This window comes from Schistocerca americana, chromosome 8, assembly GCF_021461395.2.
Source record: "Schistocerca americana isolate TAMUIC-IGC-003095 chromosome 8, iqSchAmer2.1, whole genome shotgun sequence".
NCBI lineage: Eukaryota > Metazoa > Arthropoda > Insecta > Orthoptera > Acrididae > Schistocerca > Schistocerca americana.
The window spans coordinates 519346831-519365713 of record NC_060126.1 but is presented as its reverse complement, the minus strand read 5'-3'; the positions used below and the strand labels follow the sequence as shown (position 1 = coordinate 519365713).

Genomic DNA, 18883 nt, shown 5'->3' with positions numbered 1-18883 from the left:
GGCTGCAGTAGGTACTGGGAGATGATGAAGCTTGCACAGGATAGAGTAGCATGGAGAGCTGCATCAAACCAGTCTCGGGACTGACGACGACGACGACGACGACGACGACGACGACGACCACCAACTAGTATTATCATTATTATCATTATCATTATCATTATTATTATTATTATCATTATTAAGTGCGATGGTTGTAACGCTTTTGTTCAGAATTTGAAACAGATGCACATGTTCGGTGGAAACGATCATTGCATTACGTTCCCTAAAAATATATAAAGATGCGTGGCTGACAGTGAAAAAACCATTTTTATGTAAAAACTAGCTGAGAAAGACGGCGTTGACCGGGTATTTATTTATTCCAGTCTTCTATTCGTCCTGCCTCTCCCTCTCTATCCAGCCCTTCTTTCTTTATACACCTCTCTTCCCTCCTCTTTACATCCCTCCCACCTATTCCTGTCCACCACCTCCACCCCACCCCCCACTCTCTGTGCGTCCCCCCTATGTCCATCTGCTCCACCCCTGTCTTTGTCAGTCTCTCTCTCTCTCTCTCTCTCTCTCTCTCTCTCTCTCTCTCTCTCCTCTCTCTCCCCTCTCCCCCCCCCCCCCCCTCCCGTGTGTGCCGAATTTAGGTCTAGACAATATGGTCACATTTATATGGCCCAGGTTAGCCTTTGAGTCTGACATATTTACAGTATATAAAATGTTGGTGTTAGGATAATGTTGTGTACATAGTTCCGCGTAGTCAGCGCGTACACAACTTTCCCACTAGAGGGCGCCCCGCTAAGTACAACAGCGCAGGCGCAGCGCTCGTCCGTCTCTGCATTACGAGATGGCGCTGCCATAAAGACGGACCGAATTCTGCTTCCGCCGATCCGCGTATTAATATGTAACGCTGCCAATGAGATTGCTGCTTAAGTAGAACCTTTTCTCCTCGCGGATCACACTCGCGCAGTCATACCTGAACGCGAGAGATGTTATAACGAGTGTACAGACCTCCGATTAGTCAGTTTGCATCAGTCTGTACCAGTATGCATCGGTCTGCATTAGTCTGTACCAGTCTATAGTCAAGTTTCAGTCTGCGCCTAATAAGATTACCGTATTCCTGTACATAGCCATGAAGAGAAATGTATAGACACTTTGTCAAGTATCAAAGATATGTGAGAATAAGATTAACGTACCAAGACCAAAGGAACTTCAGATTGTCAATTGTAAACAGCATCCAGAATCAAGTTACGTAATATCTATGTTTTTTATTATTTTAATAAATGTGTGTGAAAATTAATCAAATTCTGTTTAAAGTTGGTCACCGTCAATCTGCTACGCTAAGCGTGCAAGTGGCATTTCTATCGTCTGACCTAACGGCAAAAGGTAAACACGCCACGATAAGACCACGAGACATATTGCTGACACTCGCCTACTTCGATAGTGCGACAAGTCAAATAATCTGATGGTGTGTGTACCGAAGGTCTTACAGTACGCACACCACAGACAATTTGTCCCATATGGAAGATGTCACGACTACCGTTGGTGCGAGATGGAGAAGAGTGGTGCGTGCGTACCTCTGAGGTGATGGTGTGGTAGTCCTCGTAGTCGTGGCTGATGCAGGGGACTCTCGGAGGCCGCGGCTGCGACTGCACCTCTTGGAGCGCGTCCACGAAGCCCAGGTCAGCCAGTGCACTGTAGTTGTAGTTGTAGTACGAACAGGACTCCGCTTCTCTGCAGAATAGCTAGGTTTCAACTGACAGAGCAAAAAACCGCGGCAATAGACACAAACAATGAGAAAAACTAAGAATAATACTGTATAATTAATGAAAGATAAAATAACTTATAAATATAATTAACTTTTACCGAAATCAAAGTGCAGTATTAAAGAACTGTAGGACGTGAAAGGGGCGCACTAACTGAGATATGAGTGAGACAGGGTTGCAGCCCACCCCACATGTGTCACAGTATCTGCGCAAAGAGCAGCTGATAAAGATATCCAAGGTGCAAGTTGAAAAGATAATTAAAATTCGAGGAGAAGAAATAAAGTTTGCAGCGTTGGAGGATAACAGCGTAATTCTACCAGACATAGCAAAGGAGTAGGAAGACCAGTTGCCCGGATTGTATAGTATCTTTAAAAAGAGGTCATAAAATGAAAATAAAAGTAAAACAAGAGTAATGGAGACTACTTGAATGACATCAGATGATGTAGAGAATTAGATAAGAAAATGAGACTCTAAATGTAGTAGGCGAGTTTTGCTATTTGGGTAGCAAGATAATAGATGACGCTAGAAAGAAAGACGATATTATATGCAAATTGTCAACAGTATGAAACGCTTTTTTTGAGAAAGAGAACTACGGTAGCACATAGTAAAAAGTCAAGGAAAGTATTCGACTGGTTACATTGTTGTATGGCAGTGAATTGTGGAAGATATATATTACAAGCAAGAAGGAAATAGAAGCTTTCAAAAATGTGATGCTACAGCAGAATTGTAAAGTTATATGAGTAAGTGGCCTAGACAATGAAGATGTTCTAAATCTTCCAGCGAAGACACAAGCTTTATGGCATAACTTCATTAAACTAGGAATTAAGATGACAGAGAAAATAAAATAAAGTGAGGTATTTTGGTATTACAGGGAAGTGTGGAAGTATATGAAGGTGGTTGCAATATTTATGTAGATATGAAAAGACAATAGAGTAGCGTGGAGAACTGCATCAAATCTCTCTTCGGTATGATGTCTGTAACAACAAGAACATAATTATACTTATTTACAAGGCCAGTAACAATACAGTATTGGAAAATGATGTAACGCACAGTTCAACTCTGTCCCTTCTTTTTTTAAACTGCATACTACTCATAGCGAAAGTGTCATCTTGTAAATTTTCGTACGCTGATGCCGGCCATAGAATGACACGGCAAAATCTATGAAGAAATTCAAGTAAAACTTTTTAAGGAGCTGAAATACTGTACAAACATTACATCTGATGCCATTTTGATCCTACCCCAATAAGACAGTTTGTACGTTAATGCAAACAGGGAGACAAATAGAAAGTCACAAATTTCTACGAATGAGAAGTGCGTAAGGCAGAACGACAGGCCCATAAATCTGGTCTGAACTTTGTCATACAGACCACAGATGGAGGCGGTGGCTCGAACTGGAAGCCGTGATAGTGTTTTGGTTAACCTGCCAGGTACGCCGTGGGGTCATCATGCAGACGCCTTTAGGACCTCGGCTCAGCGCGATACAGTACTGGGGTCACTGCTGAGTACTTTACGACAGCACCCGTGTTACTGAAGTCTGTATCTAAGAGGTGCTAAGAGTATCCTAACAGGAGCACTTGGGGCTACACAATGAGCATGGCTTCTAGTTCTGGACCTCTTAGATAGCTGAGGAGTATGAGAAGAACAGGAACAATTCTGATTTGTCCATACACTAGTATCTCAAATTCAGGTCCCCACTACGGTAGGCATGCAAAGCACTAGAGAACTTTGACGTAAGAGGGGAACGAACGATCTGAAACACTCGCAAATCTAGATATCAGCCTGACTGAATCAACGTGTAAGACTTGAAACTGCAGGCGTTGAAATGAGTGAGGACAAGAGTGGGAAGAAGCAGGAAGGTGCGTGGGACGTACAATATGACCCTCTTTGTGGCTTAACAGGTGAAACCCACGGAACGCAAGATGTATGAACGGGGCAGACAGAGACGGCACGATTTCTCACGCGCATTGTTGGAATGGCTAAAAGAAAATTGGCACAATAGTAAAGAATTAGAATATGTACATTTTTATTCTAATAAATTATATATTTTATACATTGTCAATTATATGTAACCTTTTGTGGTCCTTCGAGACCGCAGTGCATGCCTGACCGAGGTAACACGCACTGCAGCGACTACAGCTGTTGTGAAATACATGAGGTGGATTTGCAGATGCGAATATAGACAACCCTCAGCCGTGTAATGGAATGAAGACATTGAGAATTTGTGCCGGCCCGGGACTCGAAGCCCGATTTACCGCTTGTAGCGAGGAGTCGCCTTAGCACTTTGGCTATCCAGAGCGATTGATAGCCCGACCCAAACTTCCGCATATCGTCGTCCACGTGGGTACAACCTACACTCATACATTTGTTTTCTACATTCCTGTGAAGTCGAGTCGTTTTAACTGAAAGTAAAAACATAATAAATGTACGGTGCAGGTTCTAGACACCATCCACGAGAACATGCCGAATTTTTGGCCTGACTATGAAGTGTGCTCCTACAGCCAGAGTGGTTAAGGCGACCGCTCGCGACAATTGGGAAATCCAAGTTAGAGGCCCGTTCCGGCACAGAGTTTCAATGTCGTCATTTCATTATACAGCTGAGTCTTGCCCATATTCGCAACTACGATTACCTTTCATGTATTTTGTGGTGCCATCGGAGTATGTAAGAAATAAAAATGTGAGACCTGAGTTTCTCCTGTCGTATACAACTTTCAAATAACTTCCCGGAATTCAAATGGTTCAAATGGCTCTGAGCACTATGGGACTTAACTTCTGAGGTCATCAGTCCCCTAGAACTTAGAACTACTTAAACCTAACTAACCTAAGGACATCACTCACATCCATGCCCGAGGCAGGATTCGAACCTGCGACCGTAGCGGTCACGCGGTTCCAAACTGAAGCGCTTAGAACCGCACGGCCACACCGGCCTGCCAACTTCCCGGAATTCAGCCAGGTAACGCTTTCAGCGACCGCCGATATTTCTGCGGGAGAACACCCCGCCATTTTCAAGGCAAACTGCAACGGACAGGCGGCGTACGTGCAAATTTAAAACCTCTGTTCTCGGACTGAAGCAGGAGAGGTAACACACACACTGAGCACTAGTGCCACCAAAGATGACCAAAGTCAGAGGTATCGATAGTGAGGCTATGAATTCGCAGGTGAGGTAGCATTGACTCTGTCCCTCTGTTTTTTGACAGGGGAGAGAGCCGGATTCCAAACAGAGTTTAAACAGAAACCTCCATCCCTGTTAACGAGGTTGCTCGCTAATTTAATCTCAGCTGCCTCCCGAATCACACTGTCCCAATAGCTGGACGTGCATGCCAATATCTCGGTGTTATTATATAACATGGGGTGACCAGTATCCAAGCAATGTTCGGCAATAGCAGATCTATGTGGCTGCTGTAATGGTGTGTGCCGTTTATGCTCAGTACATCGGTCCTGCAGGGTCCTGATAGTTTGACCAATATATGCCATGCCGCAGCTACACGGAATACGATATACACCCGCCTTACGCAGTCCAAGATCATACTTAACGAAACTCAAATGTGCTCTAATTTTAGATGGAGTTTGGAAAACACATTTCACATCGTATTTCCGTAAAATACGACCGATTTTGTTGGACGTGTTTCCTACGTAAGGCAAAAAGGCAGTAGACTTAGGTGTTGACTCAGAATTATCATCAATCACCCGATGTACAGTTGGTCGATAGTGCAACGCACGTTCAATCTGTCTATCACTATACCATTTTGACGAAATGTAACTTCAAGATGGGACAGCTCAGCTGGCAAAGTCTCGGCGTCAGAAACGACATGTGCCCTGTGTACCAAGGTACGAAGTACCCCTTCACGCTGTGCCGGATGGTGACAACTATCAGCCTGTAAGTACAAGTCGGTGTGAGTACGTTTCCTGTAGACTGCATGTCCCAACGATCCATCATCCTTCCTCCTAACCAACACGTCAAGAAAGGTAAGGCAACCATCCTCTTCCACCTCCATCGTAAAACGAATGTTCGGGTGGATCGAGTTCAGATGTTCTAGAAAGACATTCCAATTCTCCCTACCATGAGGCCAAACAACGAAGGTATCGTCAACGTATGTAAAGAAACAGGCGGGTTTCAAAGGCGCCGACTCCAGTACACGTTCCTCAAAGTCTTCCATAAAGAAATATGCGATCACAGGGGACAACGGATACCCATCGCAACTCCATCTGTCTGCTCGCAATACTGGTCATTAAATAAAAAGTAAGTGGATGTCAACACATGCCGAAAGAGATTAGTTAATTCAGCACCAAACCTGGCCTCAATTAACCGCAACGCATGAGCGTTATGGTTTGGGGAAGGCTTTCGTGGGATTCCATAGGTTATCTCGTCATTGTAGAAGTTACAATGCATCAACGCAATTATGCGTCCGTCCTTGGGGACCATGTTCATCCGTACAAGCAGTGTGTTTTTCTTCGGCACGATGCCATCTACCAGCAGGACAATGCAACGTGTCGCAGCGACCGCCGGGCTCAGTTTACCGTACTCCCCTCGCGAGCAAATTCTGGATTTAAACGGAATCTAGAATCTGTGAGACCACCTCGACCCTGTTGTTCGCTCCACGGAGCCTCAGCCGAGAAACCGGTGCAGCTGGCCGCTACACTGGTGTCCGATGGCTCCACTTCCCTGTGGGTACCTTCCACAACCTGATACACTTGCTTCTTATACGTCTCGCAGCGGTCCGCGCTGAAAAAGGCAATTATTCAGGCTTTTGACGGGAGGTCAAACATGGTTAGAAGTGTGTACCAATTACGAAAGTTATAGCTATCATTGTGTATACCTAATCTTCTAAGAGCACTGTAATGATAACCGCAAACACAGTCTCTAATGACTCCTAGTTAAGTGGAAAGAGGACCTAAAAGCCCTATCCTTCCCAAGTGAAAAAAATTACACTGAAGTGCCAAACGCATGCGTATGGAAACAGAGATATTTAATCGGGCAGAAAACGGCGTTGCTGTTGGAAATGCCTATACAAGACAACAAGTGTCTGGTGCAGTTAGATCGGTTACTGCTGCTACAATGGCAGGTCATCAAGATTTAAGTGAGTTTGAACGTAACAAGTGAACGTGGTGATATAGTTGGCGCATCTGCGATGGGACACAGTACCTCAGAGATAGCGATGAAGTGCGGATATTCCCGTGCGACCCTTTCACGAGTGTGCCGTGAATATCAGGAATCCGGTAAAACATCAAATCTCCGACATCGCTGCGGCCGGAAGAAGATCCTGCAACACCGGGATCAACGACGACTGAAGAGAATCGTTCAACGTGACGGAAGTGCAACTCTTCCGCAGATTCCTACAGATTTCAGTTCTGAGCCATGAACAAGTGTCAGCGTGCGAACCATTCAACGAATCGTCATCGAGATGCTGTTTCGGAGCCGAAGACGACTCGTTAACCCTTGATGACTGCACGACACAAAGCTTTGCGCCTCACCTGGGCCTGTCAACACAGACATTGGACTGCTGATGACTGGAAACATGTTGCCTGGTCGGACGAGTCTCGTTTCAAATTGTATCGAGTGGATGGACGTGTACGGGTATGGAAGTAACCACATGAATCCATGGACCCTGCATGTCAGCAGGGGACTCTTCAAGCTAGAGGCGGCTCTGTAATGGTGTGGGGAGTGTGCAGTTGGAGTCATATGGGATCTCTCATACGTCTAGATACGACTCTGACAGGTGACACCAACGTAAACATACTGTCTGATCACCGGCATCCATCCACGTCCATTGCGCATTCCGACGGACTTGGGCATTTCCACCAGGACAATGCGACACCCCACACGTCCAGAATCGCTACACAGTGGCTCCAGGAGCACTCTTCTGTGTTTAATACTGCCGCTGGCCACCAAACTCTCCAGACATGAACATTGTTAAAAATATATGGGATGCCTTCCAACGTACTGTTCAGGAGAGATCTCCACACCCTCGTATTCTTACAGATTTGTGGACAGACCCGCACGATTCATGGTGTCACTTCCCTCCAGCACTACTTCAGAGACTGGTACGTATCACTTCACGATTCTGCAATCGTTTTGTTAGATTTATTTCATAAACAAAAGTGAACAGGACAAGCGTTGTGAGATGGTTAAAAGGTTCTCACGTAAGACAAAGGAAAATGGTTCAAATGGCTCTGAGCACTATGGGACTTAACATCTACGGTCATCAGTCCCCTAGAACTTGGAACTACTTAAACCTAACTAACCTAAGGACATCACACACATCCATGCCCGAGGCAGGATTCGAACCTGCGACCGTAGCGGTCACGCGGTTCCAGACTGAAGTGCCTAGAATCGCTCGGCACACCGGCCGGCGTTCTCACGTAAGAAAGTGGATTCCGGGACAACCGGAGTTTACTATCGAGCTGCGGCAGAAAAACTTTCCTCAAGACATGGGTAGCAGTCTTGGTACATTCCTACGCACCACTCGCCGAATTTTGAAGTATGTTTTCCTGGCGCAGATGCCACTGTGCAAAGGTACCTAAGGTCCCAAGTGCACACCTAAGATAAGTACCTATTCAGTACGGGTCTCAATAACGATACCGCCTCTTCGTATCCCTGAAACGTGAGAAAATTCGTGCCATCTCAACAGAATTTCTGTCCATCCAATCCTGCATATTGCCTACCATACTAGAGACTTCTTATCCTAAGGCGGTTTCAATTTACCCATCAACCGAGGCGACAAAACTCTTGGAATACTCTGATGAGGCGACAAGTTGTGACCACTGTCCGGCCGCGGCGTTTGATGCTGCCTGGCGGCATTGCGGGCACGTGACGCGCACACAGAAGTACACTATGTGATCAAAAGTATCCGGACACCTGGCTGAAAATGACTTACAAGTTCGTGGCACCCTCGATCGGTAATGCTGGTATTCAGTATGGTGTTGGCCCACCCTTAGCCAGGATGACAGCTTCCACTCTCGCAGGCATACGTTCAGTCAGCTGCCGGAAGGTTTCTTTGGGAATGGCAGCCCATTCTTCACGGAACGCTGCACTGAGGAGAGGTATCGTTCGGTGAGGCCTGGCACGCAATCGGCGCTCCAAAACATCCCAAAGGTGCTCTATAGAATTCATGTCAGGACTCTGTACAGGCTCGGCCATTACAACGAAGTTATTCTCGCGTAACCCCTCCGCCACAGGCTATGCATTATGAACAGGTGCTCGATCGTGTTGAAAGATGCAATCGCCATCCCCAAATTGCTCTTCAACGGTGGGAAGCAAGAAGATGCTTAAAACATCGATGTAGGCCTGTGCTGTTACAGAGCTGCGCAAAACAAGGGGTGCAACCCTCTCTATGAAAAACACGACCACAACCTAACATCACCGCCTCCGAATTGTACTGTTGGCACTATACACGCTGGCAGATGACGTTCACCGGGCATTCGCCATACCCACACCGTGCCATCGGATCGCCACATTGTGTACCCCGATTCGTCACTCTACACAACGTTTTTCCACTGTTCAATCGTCCAATGTTTACGCTCCTTACACCAAGAAAGGTATCGTTTGGCATTTATCGGCGTGATGTGTGGCTTATGACCAGCCGCTCGACCATGAAATCCAACTTTTCTCACCTCCCACCTAACTGTCATATACGAGGTGCATTCAAGTTCTAAGGCCTCCGATTTTTTTTTCTCCGGACTGGAAAGAGATAGAAACATGCGCATTGTTTTAAAAGGAGGCCACGTTCATTGTCAATACGTCCCAGAGATGGCAGCACCGTACGGCAGATGTAATTTTACCGCCAGCGGCGAGAATGAGAACCGTTTTAAATACTTAAAATGGCGACGTTTTCCTTACTTGAACAGCGTGCAATCATTCGTTTTCTGAATTTGCTTGGTGTGAAACCAATTCAAATTCATCGACAGTTGAAGGAGAGATGTGGTGATGGAGTTATGGATGTGTCGAAAGTGTGTTCGTGGGTGCGACAGTTTAATGAAGGCAGAACATCGTGTGATGACCAACCGAAACAACCTCGGGCTCGCACAAGCCGGTCTGACGACATGATCGAGAAAGTGGTGAGAATTGTTTTGGGGGATCGCCGAATGACTGTTGAACAGATTGCCTCCAGAGTTGGCATTTCTGTGGGTTCTGTGCACACAATCCTGCATGACGACCTGAAAATGCGAAAAGTGTCATCCAGGTGGGTGCCACGAATCCTGACTGTCGACCACATGGCTGCCAGTGTGGCATGTTGCCAAGCAATGTTGACGCGCAACGACAGCACGAATGGGACTTTCGTCAGTTGTGACAATGGATGAGACGTGGATGCCATTTTTCAATCCAGAAACAAAGCGCCAGTCAGCTCAATGGAAGCACATAGATTCACTGCCACCAAAAAAATTTCGGGTAACCGCCAGTGCTGAAAAAATGGTGGTGTCCATGTTGCGTTCCATGTTGCGTTCCAAAGGGCACTACGGTAACAGGTGCATCCTACAAAAATGTTTTGAAGAACAAATTCCTTCCTGCACTGCAACAAAAACGTCCGGGAAGGGCTGCGCGTGTGCTGTTTCACCAAGACAACGCACCCGCACATCGAGCTAACGTTACGCAACAGTTTCTTCGTGATAACACCTTTGAAGTGATTCCTCATGCTCCCTTACTCACCTGACCTGGCTCCTAGTGACTTTTGGCTTTTTCCAACAATGAAAGACACTCTCCGTGGCCGCACATTCACCAGCTGTGCTGCTATTGCCTCAGCGATTTTCCAGTGGTCAAAACAGACTCCTAAAGAAGCCTTCGCCGCTGCCATGGAATCATGGCGTCAGCGTTGTGAAAAATGTGTAGGTCTACAGGGCGATTACGTCGAGATGTAACGCCAGTTTCTTCGATTTCGGGTGAGTAGTTAATTAGAAAAAAAATCGGAGGACCTAGTACTTGAATGCACCTCGTACTTGCAGTGGATCCTGATGCAGTTTGGAATTCCTGTGTGATTATCTGGATAGATGTCTGCCTATTACACATTACGACCCTCTTCAACTGTCGGCGGTCTCTGTCAGTCAACAGACGAGGTCGGCCTGTACGCTTTTGTGCTGTACGTGTCCCTCCACGTTTCCACTTCACTTCACTATCAGATCGGAACAGTGGACCTGGGCATCTACAAGAGTGTTGGGAATCTCGAGTACAGACGCATGACACAAGTGACACGCAATCACCGTGCGTTTAGATGGAATGTACTGAGTCCTGTGGATTTTCGACTACTTTAACATTTGCAGCCGTTCATGGGCGACAAGTTCCCAAACAATGATGGTATTTTTTTTAGGGACGACAACGCCTCATGTCAGCGGGCGATTTGTTTGGAGAAGGTTCTGGACAATTCAAGCGACTGGTTTGGCCACCCAGATCGCCCGACATGAATAAATCTGACAATTTTGGTACGTAATCGGGAGGTCAGTTCGTGAACGAAAATCAGCGCTGCCAACACTTTCGCAGTTGTGGACGGCTATAGAGACAGCATGGCTCAATATTTGTGCAGGAAACTTCCGACGACTTGCTGAGTCCATGCCACGTTGAGCTGCTGCACTACGGAGGGCAAAAGCAGGCCCGACACGATACTGAGAGGTATTCCGCGATTTTTGTTACCTCAGTGTTAATAACGCTCGGGGTCGGGCACTAAATTTATGAGAATCTCGTCGTTTCTCGCACGCACCAGAGTGGGAAAACGCTGAGAGAATTTGCGTTTCGCGGAACATCAGTGCAAGCTCTGAAAAACAAAAGAGCACCATAGGATGTAGTGGGCATCGGGAATCTACCTATGCTGTAAGTAGCGGCGTGAGACTAACAATAGATCAGAGTCTGGTTGGAGTCCAGGCTGCGAACACACTTAACAGCAAAACTCTTAGCACCTGAAGAAGACGACCGGTTTCGTCGTCGAAATGTGAAATGGAAACAAGAACTTAGCAGAAGACCCGGAAGCTCACTATTAACCTAATAATTTGTTTATGCGTATTTGTACACGATGTCAGATATTAGTTTTGTTCTACCCGATGATTTTCCGCCAGTTACTACGAACTGTGACATTTCAGACAAGGAATCACTAGTCCAGTTGCACAGCTGAAACGATACTCAATAGGCACGCAATTTCATTAGAAGTCGCTTGTGACGAATGATGTCAAAACCCTTCTGTAAATCGAAAAACATGGAATCAGTTTGACATCCCCTGTCGATAGCACTCATTACTCCGTGAGAGCAAGGAGGCAGTTAAATTTCACAAGAACACTGATTTCTGAATCCGTGTTGGCTGTATGTCAATAAATCGTTTTCTTCGCGGTAACCCGTAATGCTGGAACACAGTACACGTTCCAAAACTCTGCTGTAAATCGACGTTAGCGATATTGGTCTGTCATTCAACGGATTACTCCTATTTCCTCTATTGCATTTTTGTGTGACTTGTGCAACTTCCCATTCTTTAGGTACGGATCTTTCGACGAACGAGCGGTTGTATACGATCGGTAAGTATGCACCTATTTTATCAGCATACTCTGAAAGGAAGTTGGCTGGTATACAATCTGGAGAGGAGATGTTGCCTTTCTTAAGATATTAAAGCTGCTTCGCTGAAACCAGGCCGGCCGCTGTGGCCGAGCGGTCCTGGGCGCTTCAGTCCGGAACCGCGCGCCTGTTACGGTCGCAGGTTCGAATCCTGCCTCGGGCATGGATGAGGTTGATGTCGTTAGATTAGTTAGTTTTAAGTAGTTCTAAGTCTAGGGGACTGCTGACCTCAGATGTTAAGTCCCATAGTGCTCAGAGCCATTTTAACCATTTTTGAGCTGCACCGAGGATATCTATCTTTAAGTTATTCATGTTGGCAGTTGTTTTAGATTCGAACTGAGGAATAACTTCGTGTTCTTTGGTGAAGGCATTTCGGATGCGAGTGTTGCTATTGCCAGTGACATGAGATGTTAATTTCATATTTCAGAGTCCATACTCTTAACAAACTCGCACTTAACTGGATCCTTCTGCGTCTCAGATGCGGAGCTCATTGGGTTATTTCTACTGTATATCAGAAAATGAGAGTTAGTCACATCAGAAACTCTGATTTTGTTCTCCTTTCAGTCTTCCCAATGACGTCAGTCAAAATCACACGTAATTAGCTTCAGATTTTCGTTTTTTTTGTAGAATCGACTTCCCTTTATAAAACCTTCTACAATTTCTGGACCCATATCTAATGATATATAACCAGGTATTTCAAAATCTTGTTTTCGATGTGATGGTGCCTCCACTACGCGTAGTGGCCAAATTACGAGTAGAATGATATGTAGAACATAAATATGTTAGTTAATTGTGGTGACGTGTTGGTAGCGCTCACACGTTTCAGAGCTCAAACCTGTTACTAATGCAGATTAGGTTAAATCTTGTGGGCAGTAAAATTTATGCCACTTCATAAATAAACTATTTTTTCTAAAATTGTCTCCGGTTCCTACTAAAGCTGTTAAGTTAGTGAGTGCGATGGTGACTCTTCATTTGATCTGTTTGGCGAGTTCAGAATCTCAGCCACAGAACGGTTCTAGCTGTTGTGGACTATTACAAGGCGACGCTCTGGTCACGGAAGAGTGACTCAGTTTCTGGGGGATAGCTGGCGCCTCTTCATCCTCTGACGTCAGCTCTACAAGAGCCCTCTCTCTACGTGACGGGCCGTCGGTTTTAGTCTGGCTTCCTTTTGACAGTCCCGATATCATTCCACCAGCCTTTCGTCTGCCAACCACGAGATACGAGGTCAAGAAGAACAAATATCTCTCTCTCTCTCTCTCTCTCTCTCTCTCTCTCTCTCTCTCTCTCTCTCACACACACACACACACACACACACACACACACACACACACACACACAGAGAGAGAGAGAGAGAGAGAGAGAGAGAGAGAGAGAGATATGGATGATGCAGGTAGCAAATAAATTTTGTTCTTGTTATGTCGGTACATATCGCTCAGTGCGTCATGCTTCAACTTTATGTGCGTAGTAGTTTTGTTTATGTAACTTCTCGAAAGTAGTCTTCTCGCATGTACTTCGTTTAAATACATAAATTGGAATATCTAAATACGTTAATTTTTTTCTTATGGATTATTCGAAACGGAAGCACATCCGACGTTGGTGTTTATGACTATGCCACTAAATTTTCAATAGCTGAGAAATGGGGTGGCCGAGTTCTGTTTAAGGTTACAGATGCAGACAATGCTCCGAACACACGGATGAAAATGTCGAAGTGCACAATACGGTGCTGGACGTGGGACAGTTGTGTAAAACAGATGGCGCCGTAGGCAAATCAGATGAAACTGAAAGGTACTATTTACATGAGGAATTGAAGATGAGAATGTTTTGTGCAAGATGGGTGTTGTATTTATGGAAAGCTACCCGAAAACTAGTGCTTAAACAAATTTCTCAACCGCGTTGGATTAATTCATGAACTGACATCAAGGAGAGCCTACAGAAATGTGAAACGATTCGAATTGTGTGTTATTTGACAGAAGTCTATTTATGTTACGCTATGTATGTTAAGTGTACCAACAACAAACTACGTCTAGTTCTAGTGCACTCACTTTGATTATTGTGATTCTAGATTACTCTGCAAGCAGAAAAGCAGCTGCTTTGTGGAAAGCGACTCCTCTTACGCCACTCATCTGCTATTTTATATAATACTCTCTATCAGTTATTTACATAGCTTTAGACAGGGTCCTATCAGCGGTGTCTATATTATAAATTTAAAGCCTGTTTAATGTGGTCGTTTGTGTCAACTGGAGTTTACGAGTCTTAATATTCTGACAGTTATAGAAGGAATTGTTAATAAAGTATTAGCCCATTTCGGTTTTGAATATTTTGATATATCAATTTTCTACCTAATGTCTGCCGGTAAACTGTTAGTGATTTCTTGCACCAGAACATAAAACACCGTTCTGAACACTACACAAGAATGCGTGGGCTATTTGTAAGTTAAACTGGAGCTTTTAAGAAGAATGCAACTGATTTTGTGCGACGATTTGTTGCCGTCAGTGAGACGTGGGCCTTGCGAAGCTAAAGGCGAAATCGAGTCTATATATCAGAAAGATAATGATCAAAAGTTCTTACCGATTTCCTCGCAAAGGGTAACAGCAATTGGCGTATAGAACGCCTGAGGTCCGAACCAAATAACTACAAAATGAAGTGGTGAAAGGGTTCGAAGAGCATGTTCAGCAATAAAAATGTCTATGATGATGCATAAGGCGTACAGTCGGCCTGCAGCGAGTGGGATAACTGTTCTTGTCAAGGGAATTATCGCAGCTTTAGCGACCAAATCCAAATAAAAATTATTTTGAAATACATAGGTACGTGTTTTCTCCCACTCAGGATGGTCATTTATCTCTAAAACTCTCCATTTCGGTACAGTCAACGTTTGAAGGTTGATGTCAACGGCTAAGAAGACTAGAGAATCAGTAAGTCCCTGGAAAAAATAACACACAGTTACGATCAGCAGACTCACAAGAGTCACAAATCAAGCAGTATTTCGCAAAAAATCTAAACTTTTGCACACGGTAACACATACAGTATTTACAAAGTTATGTTGTCCAAAATATAAGTCGCTACGTTGCCGCTAGTTCTTTCCTTATTCGTCATCGAAATGCAAATGTGATGTTTTAAGGAAGTGATTAAAACAGAATGGAATGGAACAGCGTGTTGAAAAGATCGGAATGTTGTGATCACTGTGGCCTTGGATACCGGACAGCTGCAGTGCGGATACACCGAAAGTGTTTATACTGTTTCGAGCCACAGAATAGAACGTGTGTGTTTACATGTTAGTCCAGGATTTATTTCCATAGCTCAGTGAAATATCGGTTTTTGCAGCGTCAGTTTTCTTTACACGAGTGGTGTCTGCAAACCAACTATTCCTATTCCTATTTCCGTCAGCACGACGAAATTTATCAGTACGTGAGTCTTACCTTTAACAAAGAGACAACAAGATTTCCTTATTTACGTCAGTGAATTCTTGAGGAGGAGGACGGGTAGACTGTTCAAGAAGGATGTTTGAAAAACTTATCTTCCGCAATTAACGTGTGCGAAATTAGTTCATTCCGACCACCTGTACCACGCGCGTAGTGAAAAAGTGTGAACTAATGTCTTGTAGAACATAACTGCACTCTACCATTTTGGATGGTTACAAAACTTATAGTGAATAAAGGTATATTCTTAATCCCGTGCACTGGATTGGATATCCTGTACCTGATGCTTGGCCACTAAAAGCGAGACTGGGCATTTTTTTTTTTTTTTTTTTTTTTTCGTCATCAGTCTACTGACTGGTTTGATGCGGCCCGCCACGAATTCCTTTCCTGTGCTAACCTCTTCATCTCAGAGTAGCACTTGCAACCTACGTCCTCAATTATTTGCTTGACGTATTCCAATCTCTGTCTTCCTCTACAGTTTCTGCCCTCTACAGCTCCCTCTAGTACCATGGAAGTCATTCCCTCATGTCTTAGCAGATGTCCTATCATCCTGTCCCTTCTCCTTATCAGTGTTTTCCACATATTCCTTTCCTCTCCGATTCTGCGTAGAACCTCCTCATTCCTTACCTTATCAGTCCACCTAATTTTCAACATTCGTCTATAGCACCACATCTCAAATGCTTAGATTCTCTTCTGTTCCGGTTTTCCCCACAGTCCATGTTTCACTACCATACAATGCTGTACTCCAGACGTACATCCTCAGAAATTTCTTCCTCAAATTAAGGCCGGTATTTGATATTTGTAGACTTCTCTTGGCCAGAAATGCATTTTTTGCCATAGCGAGTCTGCTTTTGATGTCCTCCTTGCTCCGTCCGTCATTGGTTATTGTACTGCCTAGGTAGCAGAATTCCTTAATTTCATTGACTTCGTGACCATCAATCCTGATGTTAAGCTTCTCGCTGTTCTCATTTCTACTACTTCTCATTACCTTCGTCTTTCTCCGATTTACTCTCAAACCATACTGTGTACTCATTAGACTGTTCATTCCGTTCAGCAGATCATTTAATTCTTCTTCACTTTCACTCAGGATAGCAATGTCATCAGCGAATCGTCTCATTGCTATCCTTTCACCTTGTATTTTAATTCCACTCCTGAACCTTTCTTTTATTTCCATCATTGCTTCCTCGATGTACAGATTGAAGAGTAGGGGCGAAAGACTACAGCCTTGTCTTACACCCTTCTTAATACGAGCACTTCGTTCTTGATCGTCCACTCTTATTATTCCCTCTTGGTTGTTGTACATACTGTATATGACCCGTCTCTCCCTATAGCTTACCCCTACTTTTTTCAGAATATCTAACAGCTTGCACCATTTTATATTGTCGAACGCTTTTTCCAGGTCGACAAATCCTATGAAAATGTCTTGATTTTTCTTTAGCCTTGCTTCCATTATCAGCCGTAACGTCAGAATTGCCTCTCTCGTCCCTTTACTTTTCCTAAAGCCAAACTGATCTTCACCTAGCGCATTCTCAATTTTCTTTTACATTCTTCTGTATATTATTCTTGTAAGCAGCTTCGATGCATGAGATGTTAAGCTGATCGTGCGATAATTCTCGCACTTGTCAGCTCTTGCCGTCTTCGGAATTGTGTGGATGATGCTTTTCCGAAAGTCAGATGGTATATCGCCAGACTCATATATTCAACACACCAACGTGAATAGTCGTTTTGTTGCCACTTCCCGCAATGATTTTAGAAATTCTGATGGAATGTTATCTATCCCTTCTGCCTTATTTGGCCGTAAGTCCTCCAAAGCTCTTTTAAATTCCGATTCTAATACTGGATCCCCTATCTCTTCTGAATCGACTCCTGTTTCTTCTTCTATCACATCAGACAAATCTTCACCCTCATAGAGGCTTTCAATGTATTCTTTCCACCTATCTGCTCTCTCCTCTGCATTTAACAGTGGAATTCCCGTTTCACTCTTAATGTTACCACCGTTGCTTTTAATGTCACCAAAGGTTGTTTTGACTTTCCTGTATGCTGAGTCTGTCCTTCCGACAATCATATCTTTTTCGATGTCTTCACATTTTTCCTGCAGCCATTTCGTCTTAGCTTCCCTGCACTTCCTATTTATTTCATTCCTCAGCGACATGTATTTCTGTATTCCTGATATTCCCGGAACATGTTTGTACTTCCTCCTTTCATCAATCAACTGAAGTATTTCTTCTGTTACCCACGGTTTCTTCGCAGCTACCTTCTTTGTACCTATGTTTTCCTTCCCAACTTCTGTGATGGCCCTTTTTAGAGACGTCCATTCCTCTTCAACTGTACTGCCTACTGCGCTATTCCTTATTGCTGTATCTATAGCGTTAGAGAACTTCAAACGTATCTCGTCATTCCTCAGTACTTCCGTATTCCACTTCTTTGCGTATTGATTCTTCCTGACTAATGTCTTGAACTTCAGCCTACTCTTCATCACTACTATATTGTGATCTGAGTCTATATCTGCTCCTGGGTACGCCTTACAATCCAGTATCTGACTTCGGAATCTCTGTCTGACCATGATGTAATCTAATTGAAATCTTCCCGTATCTCCCGGCCTTTTCCAAGTATACCTCCTCCTCTTGTGATTCTTGAACAGGGTATTCGCTATTACTAGCTGAAACTTGTTACAGAACTCAATTAGTCTTTCATTCCTTCTCCCAAGCCCATATTCTCCTGTAACCTTTTCTTCTACTCCTTCCCCTACAACTACATTCCAGTCGCCCATGACTATTAGATTTTCGTCCCCCATTACATACTGCATTACCCTTTCAGTATCCTCATACACCTTCTCTATCTGTTCATCTTCAGCTTGCGACGTCGGCATGTATACCTGAACCATCGTTGTCGGTGTTGGTCTGCTGTCGATTCTTATTAGAACAATCCGGTCACTGAACTGTTCACAGTAACACACCCTCTGCCCTACCTTCCTATTCATAACGAATCCTACACCTGTTATACCATTTTCTGCTGCTGTTGATATTACCCGATACTCATCTGACAAGAAATCCTTGTCTTCCTTCCACTTCACTTCACTGATCCCTACTATATCTAGATTGAGCCTTTGCATTTCCCTTTTCAGATTTTCTAGTTTCCCTACCACGTTCAAGCTTCTGACATTCCACGCCCCGACTCGTAGAACGTTATCCTTTCGT

The 18883-nt window shown here is 44.4% G+C and overlaps 1 protein-coding gene across 2 annotated transcripts in view; it reads right to left on the bottom strand.

The window, feature by feature from the left end:
- The window catches only part of LOC124625787 (organic cation transporter protein), a 471790-nt gene that overhangs the window by 70391 nt on the left and 382516 nt on the right, over positions 1 to 18883 (bottom strand). For both annotated transcript variants that reach the window (XM_047149232.1, XM_047149233.1), the window contains exon 3: positions 1560 to 1716. In XM_047149232.1, coding sequence (XP_047005188.1) covers positions 1560 to 1716 — 157 coding nt within the window. The remainder of the gene's footprint in view (positions 1 to 1559; positions 1717 to 18883) is intronic.